This window comes from Cariama cristata, unplaced genomic scaffold (genome assembly GCF_000690535.1).
Source record: "Cariama cristata isolate BGI_N322 unplaced genomic scaffold, ASM69053v1 scaffold2048, whole genome shotgun sequence".
In the NCBI taxonomy this organism is placed as follows: domain Eukaryota; kingdom Metazoa; phylum Chordata; class Aves; order Cariamiformes; family Cariamidae; genus Cariama; species Cariama cristata.
The window spans coordinates 59-11,878 of NW_009630420.1; the positions used below are offsets into that span (position 1 = coordinate 59).

The 11,820-nt window shown below is 37.3% G+C and overlaps 1 protein-coding gene across 1 annotated transcript in view; it reads left to right on the top strand.

Moving 5' to 3' along the window:
- Positions 1–2,133: 2,133 nt before the first annotated feature.
- Positions 2,134–11,820, top strand: part of BCKDHB (branched chain keto acid dehydrogenase E1, beta polypeptide) — a gene marked incomplete at its 3' end in the record, with an annotated part of 41,065 nt that continues 31,378 nt past the window's right edge. Inside the window, exons 1-2 of the mRNA XM_009705501.1 lie at positions 2,134–2,206; positions 5,073–5,141. Of these exons, the coding sequence (XP_009703803.1) occupies positions 2,143–2,206; positions 5,073–5,141 (133 nt within the window). The remainder of the gene's footprint in view (positions 2,207–5,072; positions 5,142–11,820) is intronic.

Below are 11,820 nucleotides of genomic sequence, written 5' to 3' on the forward strand. Positions count from 1 at the left end.
ACCCATCATCTGCTCAGACCTGCAAGCCCTTCCCCTGCCTCTCTCCTCTTTCAGTGGTAAAGCTTCTAGCAGTAACTTAATGACTGACCTCCATCCCTAATTTTTTTTGTTGCATGCTTAAGTCATGAATGTGGTGATTAATAAACCTGTGATTAATAAAGACTGCTGTCTAGTGAAAGGTTTGAGGTAATCCTTGTGATCACACGATTAAAACACAGATCAGTTGGAAATGAACAGCTCAGGAGGAAAGTTGCCAGCTGCAGAATACCTGTTTCTCTCACATGAACTGCACTATGTTCTAGAAAGGTTTCACTTAGTTGGATACCTTGGTGTTCCAGCTTGATTATTAAGTCCAACCAAACTCTTGGCCGTTCCCGTTAGTGGTTGGGGGGTATTGGCATCCTGGGTGTCTCAGAGTAAAGCCTGTGTGCTGCTGGCCCCTGCTTGGGGTCATGGTGAAGAAGCTGTAGCGGGGCAGGCCAGTTTTTGTTGCCATTTATTAATAGAAAACTACTTCTCTTTGATTTAAAGTACACTTTGAAATTCTGTGAAAAATAGTGAAAGTAAAATAAAGTTATGCTGATCCTGATATTAAGATAATGCTTCTCCAACTCCACAGTTCAAAGTGAAGGGCACACTTAGTTTCTCCTTTCTGGCTAGGGCTGATACAGGGGCCTTTATTATAAGCAAGAGCAGCAGGTCAGAACAGTCAGTGTGAGGAGTTTCTGACAGTTGCTGAAATAATAGGCATTTATTTATATCAAATACTGGAAGGGTTGTGTCTTGTGGAAAAGATAACCTAAATACTAATGTGAATGACTTGGGAAAGAGAGAAACAACTGCTGTTCCCCAGCTTTCCTTCCCTTGAATTTGTAAATATTGATTATTTGTCGCTTTCATATAATTTGAACTGTTCCCATAACAGTTGTTTTTACTGTTTACTCTTAAAGGGCCATGAAAAGTGTAACAAGTGAAACTACCAAGCACAGGAACATGTAGAAATGCAGCTGCTCAGCTCTGGTGTGGCATGACATGAGTCTTTAACAAAAAAATGCTAACATTAACAATTTAGGAGGAAGGGAAGCTGTATGTTTGTTGAGAGCGAGTGTAGCTACTGAAAACAGAATGTAGTTGTTCTTTCTGATTTCTAACACCTGTTCTCATGTTTATCTGGGATCTTCACCTAACCATCACTTTTTTTTTTGGCACATGCTATGTGTGCTGGTAGGTAGTATTCTGGGCTGTAGCTCCTAGTCATGACTTAGAGGTTTTGTTGGTTAAAGAGCTACCAAATGTCAGCTAGGCAATTTCTTATTCACTCAGTTTCTAGTAAGGCATTATCTTATTTGCTTGGAGAATCTGAGTTGGTCACAGTAGTGGGGACTGGGCTATTGTTTTGTTCCATCTTTGCTTTCAGGCGTATTTATTTTTCCTTGCAGCACTGGAATGAAGGGCACTCAGGTAGCCTTTCTTGGTTTTGAAGGTTTTCTTTCAATCTGCACTGCAGAAGATTTTAATACAGCAGTCTGGTGCATTTGTTTTACCCATTTTAAGTGTAACTGTTCAGCATCAAGTTTTCTTTCTTTAGAGTGGATTTGATGCTTCTGACGCCTTCTGACTGCGGTTCAGAGAGCAGGCTGGTAGTCTAGAAAACTTCTGATAATAATAGGTGGCTGTAAACATGAAAGGCTGGAGCTTTAAAAAAATTAAAGAATGATGAAGTATGCTTAATGAGATCTGGTGAATCTTAGCAGAAGGGATCTCAATTCTCAAAAAAATAATGCTTTACTATGGTTTCTTCCTTTGAAAAACTGTTGTATTAGTCATTGTTCCTAGTGTTTGACTAAGCGTTGCAAAGCTGTATTTGCTCTAGCTAAGAGCATAGTTTTTGAAATAATGTTGGATGCAAGGTAGTAGAATTATAGTCCTTGGGATTGCAAAGTACGCCATGCTCAATCCTGTCTATCCCATAATTTACATTTACTCAGCAAATGACTCTTAGGTACTCCTAAGAGGGATCTTGTTTATGACTGTTAACTGAGTTTTTAGTCATGTTTTGCACCATTATTTTCTAATGCACTTTGTCTTTTGAACCAAATGAAATGGCTAAATAATCACTTTCACACAGGGCAAACTCAGAAGATGAATCTCTTCCAGTCCATAACAAGTGCCTTGGACAATGCTTTAGCCAAAGATCCGACTGCAGGTATGCTATACTTGTTAGTGTGGCTTGCTTTGTGTAATTTGCATTTTGTTTTGCCTATTTGTGTATAATGTTAAATGCATTTCTGGTGGCCTTTAAAGTTTTCTAATAAGTTATTTCTACACTTTGATGTCAAACAAAGCTTAAAAATGTGTTGTATTAACAGATTATTAATGGATTATGTGATCTAAGATGCAGTTGTGTCTTTTGTATTAACTGGGTGTATTTCTCTTGAAAGTTGGGACAGAAAGATGATACATTGCTTAACATGCTTCTGGTATTAGTGGTGTGAATTGTACTTAAGGGCAGCTTGGGTCACACCAGTAAGAAAAGGAGTTTTTAAAATGTAAATCTTACTTTTCAATTCCTTCAACTCTCTATGCTCAAAAAATGGCATTTTTTAGAGACTGTATGTTCTCTCGCTGTCTGTTCACCCTTTTCTCCTTCCTTGCCTTCCGAAATTCCTCTCTAGCTTTGCTGGTTTCCGTTCATTGTTGTGCATAGGCAATGTAAGATTTTTCTAGGCTTTTGCAGTCTGGATAATCTGTAACTTTGAAGATGCTAGTTCATCATAGCTTGATTTAAAAGGGTTATCCCAAACTCTTTTGCACGAAACTGTTTACTTTAATTCTAATACATAACAGGAGGTCTGCCGCTTCTGTTGTCATAACGAAAGCGTGATGATGGCCAGATAACTGAAAGATATGTTTAATGTTATGAACACAGCTGCAAAAGCTGTATAATCTTCTGTAATTTTGGTTTTTCTTTTTAGTGTATTAGTAACTCTTTTTGGCACTACTTGAACCACTGCTCAACCTGAAGTCTGACTAATCGTCTAATCTGTTAGGACAAATTCCATGTTGTCTTTCCAGTACTGTGCCTGTATACATTCCCTCTCAATCTACAGCTGTGTTATAATGACCTTTATAAAATTAAACTTAGACAACTGAGAGTAAATTAGTGCCAAGAACAGATTTTAGTACCGTTTCTGTAGAATCAGCCATATAAAAGTAAGTAGAATGTTAGTCCAGCAGCATGACCAGTATATCGTCTTCAGCCTTTTAATCTCTCAAAGGTTTGTCTTGCTCCTCAGCTTTGCAGGGCTGGATCTTTGCAAAGCCTTTTGCGAGACCGTGTTGGAGTTCTACACTCCAGACATGCGAGTTGTCAATATCACCCTACGTACTGAACTAATTAGTACTTCTTGCAGCAGAAAGCATGTCCTTCATATGTTTTTAGTTGTATGGGAATTGAGCAACTGTTGTTTAAGTAGTGGAAATCTTCATACTTGTGTTGGTGAGAATTAGAATCTGTCCAGGAAAATATTTTCAGTGGCTGAACAGAATGAGTAAATCCACGCAAGTTTGCTGATACCAGCATTAAATAAGATTATTTTTATGCCAGCTGGCTCAAAAGTGAGTAGCCATATGGTAATGAAAAGGCCTTACAAAGATTTTAAGTACATAAAAACCCCAAACAAATTAGTATTAAAAATGAATTAGAGAGATGATCTAGGGACATACTTTAATCATATACTCCATGATTGCATTGATTTTGCATCATTATACAAGTTATTTTTCTTTAAGTGGTGTCATTAATGTGTGTTAATCCCCCTTTAGTGTTTCCAATCAGGACTGTATTTTATTTAAATAAAAATAATATTTGAAAGGTAAGGACACTAACTTATTATTTTATGTCCTTTAGAATATGGAGAGTATTGAGGAATTCGGGAATTATCAGAACTGACCCCAGTTCATGCAAGCCGCGATTGGTGGTACTACTGCACATCTCTTACATGCTTAAAAAAATTGAAATGGGCAATACTTATTTCTGTGAATTAAATAACTAAAATATTTTAAGAAAAAATAGACATTATCATTCCATAAATTCAAAGAAAAAAGCCCCAAGATTAGTTGATACGAAGCTAAATTTTAAGGGCAGTTACTTTTAGTGATAAAATTTTATTGACTACGTCACCCACACTATAAGGATAGTAGTGTTGAATACTGAGAGTTGTCCTGGTTATTAGATATCCATCTTTTCTGTAGAGGAGCTCCTCTGAAGTGACTTTTCAGGGATCTGGCAAATGTTTGGAGAAGGTTTAAAATTTCATGTTGGATTGATATTTTGAAGAAAACTTCAATTTGGCATTTTTCAAAATACTACATTTACTGAAATCTGTGGATGAAGAATGCACATGGTTACCAGTTGAAGTACAACACATAACTTCGGTGACTCTTCAGTGATTGAACGTAATGGTTTCTTGGAATTGCTTTTATTCATTTAGATTTAGATATTGTGATCTTATAGAATATTTCAGAAAAATAAATTAATGGTTTAATGAAAGCATAGCTGAATCATGAGTTCTGTTTTGAGATGTAGTTGTGTTGCTGTACTGATTCCTCATTAACCTTCATTCTTTATTTATTATAGTTAGGCTGTGCATGAGAAACGCTTAGGTCTAGATAAATCTTGAAGTAAAATGAAATGTTAGGTACTACTTATCATAGAACGGTTTGGTTGGAAGGGACCTTAAAGACCACCTAGTTCCAACCTACTAGGCCCACCTCTCCAGCCTGTCCAGGTCCCTCTGGATGGCATCCCTTCCCTCCAACCTGTTGACCACACCGCACAGCTTGGTGTTGTCGGCAAACTTGCTGAGGGTGCGCTCCATCCCACTGTCCATGTCCCTGACAAAGATGTTAAACAGCACCGGTCCCAATACCAACCCTGAGGAGCACCACTCGTCACTGGTCTCCACTTGGACATCAAGTTATTATGTTAGTGTCTGATATAAAAAGCTTTGAAACACGTTCATTAAAAAGAAGATGCATTGGGGTAATATTAGCCTCCTCTTCTTATTTTTCAGTAGTATTTGGTGAAGATGTGGCCTTTGGTGGAGTCTTCAGGTGTACAGTTGGCTTGCGAGACAAATATGGTAAGTTAACTTTTAATTCTGACGTTATTTTCATATTTGCATCTCTGTTCTTTTATACCCCCTATGGTTTGTAGGAGAAGAGAAGAACATGTGGGAGAGAAGCCTTGTAAATGGGCGTCTGTTTTCCTTTCTATCCTTGGAAAGAGAAAAAGTTTTGAATGTGTAACCAGTTATGTAAGCTTCTGAAACTTGCTGAAATAATTTCAAGAATCTTCTGTTTCTTCAGCTAACTTTATCAATATAACTTCATTTTTTAAACTGCAGTTGGACCAGATACTTATCATTGTGGCCCTATTTAATTACTGTAATCAAATTAAAGCCTCTTAGCAAGAATACATGGTGATGCTTTTTCGTCCTATCTGTCAAGAACCATGAAGGAATTACATTAAAATGGATTTAAACTTTTTATTAAGTATAGTATTTTCCAGCATGGCCTGGAAAGCCAGTATAGAAATGATGTGGTATAGCTATGCTTGTGCTTCATCTGGAATGTGATTTGTTTATTTGTTTGGGATTTACTTGTTGTGTCTGAAAAAATCTTAGAAGTAGCCTTTATCACTAGATAGGAAAAACAGGTTTGCAAAAGTGTATGAAAAATAAGATGGTACTTAATCATCTCGTACTTGAGAGAGTTGAGGTGAGTTCAATGGAAGAGAAAAAAGTGGTTACTTGCAGGGACTTTTTAGTTTTTGTTGAAAACTTACTTTTTAAGTTTTAAATAGGGAATTTCTTTAAAAAATTTCTTATGTGATCTGTGATTTAAGTTAATCCTTATATTTTGTTCATTTTGGAAGAAATTTAGTTCCACTATTTCTGGGGGGCAATCTCCTACAGCTGAGTATCAGTGGCTTCTAAGAAAGGTGGAGGGAAGGAAAAGACTTTCTTTCAGACCATATGTTGTTGCACAAGCATATGAATGTCATATTCACAGTTCTTGATGGGTAGACTTTAACCACCTAGTTAGTGATATGTGGTTGGCAAATCTAGAGGACTTTTCAAAGTCCTTCACTGTTCTTCCAATGAAGTTTCTTCTTTAGTTATCCATTTGGTGTGGTTTCATTAAGTACTTGTTTTGCTATGAGAAGTACTCTCGCTGGAATGCTATAAAAAGAATCAGTGTGTCATGTATGATGTGCTGTGTAGTACATAGCAGTTTACAGGGCTTGGAAAGTGATTGTGGATACAGTAACCTGATAGCTTTTGATTTGGCAGTCGCTGTCTCCCCCAGTGAGCTATTAAACAGAAGAAGAGGCTACAAAATGTTAAGTTCCAGCAGCTTACTTTCTTCAAGGCACAAAGATGACTGGGACTGCTTGCAGCTAGTGATTAAACCTATTTCATTTTCCTCATCTGGAGGAGATAAGTTATTGCCATCTTGGAGATCACCAAGATCCACTTTTTTGGAGTGAACCAAAAGAGAGGAGAAAGACTGTACTTTTAAGAAGTTTTAGAAAGATAACCATATTTTGTTGTCTTGTTTCTCTGCTTCAATTGTGTGGATGTTTTCTCACTCTCTGGTTTATCTGGTAGTATTAAATAGTTTGGATAGGACTTCTATTAGCAATGATCTTTAGTGCTGCATGTCGAGGTTGAGTTATACAACTCTAACTCTGGTGTGATATGTTAACTCTACTAGACTTCATGTGAAAATGAAGCTTGTGAGACAGCAGCTGGTTGTTGGAAACATGGGCAACAGAAGACTTCATTTGGGAAATAAAGCAACAGGAGCAGGTGGCTCCATAAGCAATCTTCTTGTTTTTTAGTGGACATCTCCACTGTAAAAAACAAAAGAAGCAAACTTTGTATTTGTTAGGGTGTTGCTTTGAGGGTCACTTGTTGGTTTTCTTTGATGCAAGAAAGTCATATAATATTGGAATAAAGGAAAGACATTTAATTCTTGTAGTAGCATTTTATTGATGGTGTATTCAAAAGTGCTTGTGCTGTTCAAAGGCTCTGTGATAGCCCCTGTGCTCTGGGGCAGGGGGTGCTGTTGAGGTGAGTGCTGTTAACTATTTACACTGTGTTAGTTGGTGTGATAAGCAACAGTCACAGCGTATCAACAGCCTAGCTAGAATCAGATTTATTTTATGGGTGTAACAAAGATTTTTAAAGAGATCTTTGAGGAAGATGTGATATGACTTTGGGAATATTTGAAAGGAACTCCTTTAAAGCATGAGAGACAACAGAAGAAATTACGGAAGTACTTATATAAACGTTGAACAAGGGCTAATGAAAGCTAGTATTGCCATTTGATCAAAAAGGGTAATGGCCTCTTTATGGTGAATAACAAGATAGATATGATAAGGAAAAACTAAGTAGTGCTGGCTGTTGTTTCATGTGATTGTAAAATAAAATGGGTGGGTACATAAAGTGCTGGTGAGATCAAATTAAAAAGGTGGGAAAATATCTCTTCACATTGATTCCGAGCATTGCAAAAGTTGTATTTGCTAGAAGAAAAGTGTGTTAGCTAGAAGAGGAGGAGAAATTTGAAAAGCTTTTTGCTGGTTTCCTGCTTTTTTTTTTTAAAGTTTGTCTTACAGATTCATTATAGAAGGATCTTCCTAAGACCCATTTGTCTTGCAGATTCTGAGATTTAGGTCTAGGGGAGAAGTGAACTGGAGATGTTGATAGTGATTGAGAGAGAAAGGAGTGGAGAAGGCATGACAGGAAAAATAAATATGAGTTCTTTATGCTGCTGATTAGGTGCCCATGAGTAACTGAAGGCAACATCTGAAATACAAGTTTAGACAGAAGAAGTCTGAAGATAAGATGAATTTAGGAGTCATTCTCATGATGATAATTCAACTTGGTAAGGCAGATAAGGCAACACAGGTAACTTGGCTTCTTTCTTCACTAATAGTGAAGTCCTGTAGAAAACAGGCAGTGGCGAAGAGAAAATGGCAAAGATGAGCTAGAGGACGTACTGAAAATATAGTTACAATGCTGAGGAGAACCCAAATTGATAAACAAGCAACCTCATAGATCTTACCTGTACAAGGAAGATTACATACACTTGCTGACTCTTCTTTCCCCATTCCCCTCCTGCATTTATGATCAACATAATAATGGGAGATACATGTGATACAATATGAGGTTGTTTCTGTAAGCTGATGTAAAATATGAAGGAATTAATGCTTGGTTTTTTTTTCCTTCTCCTCTCCTGGAAGAGGGAGGGTTTGTGGTGTGTTTTTTTTGTTTGTTTTGTTTCCTGTGGATAATAAAAATCACTAGGTGGCAGTCTATGCCTATAAGTAGTTATTTTGATACAAATTGATAGTTCCTTTTAAAGCACTTTTATAGAGGTCAATGTCTAAATATCACCTAATATTATAGTAGGGAGAATTTAGTATATTAATACCCAGTAGTAGTACTATACAGATGTTGGTTGCTATCCAGACTGTTACTGAAGTCTCTCTGGAGAGACAGAGAAGAAATTTGCTTTTAGAATAAATCTGTCGTCGAATCTAAAACCTTTTTTTGCCAGGAAAGCCATTTAAGCCTGAGTGTAGAGTAATGTTGTAATATAAACACAGCTAGAGGACTATACTAGTAAGTTAAAGAAGTCAAACTTGTTGACTTTGTAAGGAAATAAATCGTAGTATGTTTGTTCCTATACTACTTATGTCAACAACTGAAATAAGAGATTCTGTTTTTTTGGCATCACTTTGCTGCTCATGATCCTTCTGTTGATGTTAGCAAGTTTTGCATGAACGGAATGCTTAGAAATCTGTTGCTGTATAATCCTTCATCCTAAAAATGAGTAAACTCCCTGAAATTTTTGTGGAGAGTTCCTTTCAGATAAAGGAAGGGAAAAAAGTCTTGTACAGTTTTTTTTCCTTTGTCCCTTCCCTCTGGTCTTGCACTCTGAAAGGCATATTCTTGTTTTATTTCTTGCCTCCATCACCCCCTGCCAGGTTTTTGATTGTCACCATTTAGCAGAGGTTGCATATGCTAACCTGTACAGTATCTTTATTGAAGTAATGAATGTCTGCTGTTCCGTAGTCGTGCTGCCTGGAGATGTTTCCTTTCTCTAGAGCAAAGATGTAAACTACACGATTGATAGCCTGCTTCCTTGCCTACTGTATTTTTGTATCCCAGGTAATATATGCAAACATTTTTTTAAGAGAAGTACATTATTTCAGTCTTTTGAAGAAAATGCTATCTGAATGAAATAGCTGTACAACTGTCTTTGAGTCTGCAGATGGATTTGAAACAATGACCTTGAAGTGTGAATACATGTGTCCTATTGCTCTGCCTGAAGTTTGAAATAAACTTGCAGCATATAAAAATCAGTATTATCCAGATGACAAAAATACAGAGGAGATCAGAGGTAGGGGTTAGATGACAGGAGGTAAAGAAATGGGAGGAGAAAACAGAGGACAAGGTAAAAATGGAGAAAGTAGACAGAAGCAAAGACTGAGAAACCAAAAGAGCAGAAATAGTGATTGACAACGAAGGCTACTCAGAAGAGTAACTCCAAGAAAAGACACATCTAGCCTACTGTGGCCAAAAATGAAGATTCTGAGATGATATAAAGAGAGGAAGTGAAGTATATGTAATACTTTTCTTGAATACTCTCTCTGCTGTCCTCCAAATGCTTACAGCTTGAGGGCTTCCTTATCTAGAAGTGCCTCTGTGTAGTGACTGGTCTCTGTAGAGATTTGTCTTTAATACTGTTCTGGTCTCTGCTTGAAGGGAGGCTCTAATGTGCAGTTACTGCCATGTCAAAAGTCTGTCCGTAGCGAGGGTAAGGATCAAGAGTCTTCTGACTATTTCAAAGCTTGATATTCTGAGAATATGGAATAGGATCAGAGCGCTCGGAACTCTGAGAGTCCAACAGAAGTAAGGTTAGCTTGGCAGGTCTTTCCTCATAGCAGTGCTTTGGGAGACTGAGGTTTTTTTGTTGATGTGTTCACTTTTATAGAGGTTTGGGTAGGTAGTAGAAAACAAACCCAGAAGAACTGGAAGAATTGAATACATTTAAAAATTTGGAATCTTAGATCCAGTTGTTGCCTGTGTTTGTTGTCATCTCAAAAAGTAATATATATCTTTAGTAATTCATGTCTCTGTGCTAACAAATATTTATATACAGGCTTTCCAATACTATGGCTGTTTGTAGGTCTGATCAGTTACATGCAGGTATCTCACACAGATGCATGCATTTGTATGTATCTGTTTGGATAATATATTTCAGTTAAGTTATGTTTCACTCAAAAGCTGGGACGTTATTATGCTTGCACTGTAGAGAAGAAAGTTGACCTAGTAAGGAAACATGAAAGAGCAGAATTTAGTTTTTCTTGTTGCTAAGATTTCCTGCAAGTTTGGATAGCTAGGGAACTACCAGTTTCCCTTTGGAACAGGAGTAGTGTCTGAGCCTTATGCCTCTTTAACTAAGCAGATAGTGGTTCATTTTAGGGACTGCTTTCTTCAGTATATGTGGTGTCTAATTACAGCTCATTAGAGCTTTTCGTGTTCCTGTTAATGTATCCAGAAAACTGGTGTAAAAAAATAATTTTGAGTGAAAGTAGTCTTGAATTATCCACCTAGCAGAGGTTAAGGGAGTTGGAAGAGAGACAGTCAGCAGGTGAAAATGTGAAAAATCTCTTTCTCCTGATGACCAACTCGCAGAGGGTCACAGCAGTTTCAGGAGCTAGGAGGTTAAGTGCAATCATGTTTGATCAATGCTTGAATGAAGGAATGATGTTGGGAAGAGAAAATACGTTTCTGGGGTTGTGTGATGCAAGGAAGGCACATTAGACTAGTGCCTATAAGATGGAACTTTTTGTGAATGGTGAATTTGGGTAGGAGAAAGAGGTAGTTCTTGGACTGGAAAGAGGTTCTATTTAATTAAAGGAGTGAGAGCTTGCTTATAGAGAGTGCTCTCACACATTAGAACAAAAATGGAAGTTTTTGTTGACCTCTAGAGAATAAGGTAATTCCAAAGTGTTGGCCTCAAAATGGATAGCTAGTGGAATTCTGAAACAAATAATGTAAAACACCTTCACATACAAATAAATTCAGTATTAAGCAAGTTAATGGTGAATTATAGAAATGATAGGCACTGTTGTTAAAGGTGTTACAGCTCTGGAAATTGCATGAGGCAAAGGGTTCTGGAGGATTTTAAAAGTTCAAAGAATCACTTCTGTGATTGTGTGATATTTTTGGAAGAAGTCTTTAAAGAAATTAGAAAGGTGTCTAGTGGTATTGTTAGTCTTCTGCAAAGCCAGCTGTGAGTTGGGTATGGATGCAGTGAATCCGTGTGTCAGTACCCAACATAAATAGATTTTTAATATGAAATTGGAAAAAATGTGATCCTTAGTAAGGGAAGTTTTAGTCTAAATATTATGTGTGTAGGATTCATCTTGGCAAATGCACCATGTAAAAGTTGCATCTGATATAAGCAAGTTCAGGCTTCCTGCAGATTCTGTATCCATTCTAGCAGGTAATTTGTGCTGCCTGTTCGAGAGTATTCAAGACTAACTGTGATCATAGAATCATTTAGATTAGAAAAGACCTTTAAGATCATCGAGTCCAAGTGCAAACCTAACATTTCCAAGGCAACCACTAAACCATATCCCTAAGCACCACATCTACATCTCTTTTAAATACCTCCAGGGATGGTGACTCTCCCACTTCCCGGGGCAGCCTGTGCCAATGCCTGACAACCCTTTTGGTGAAG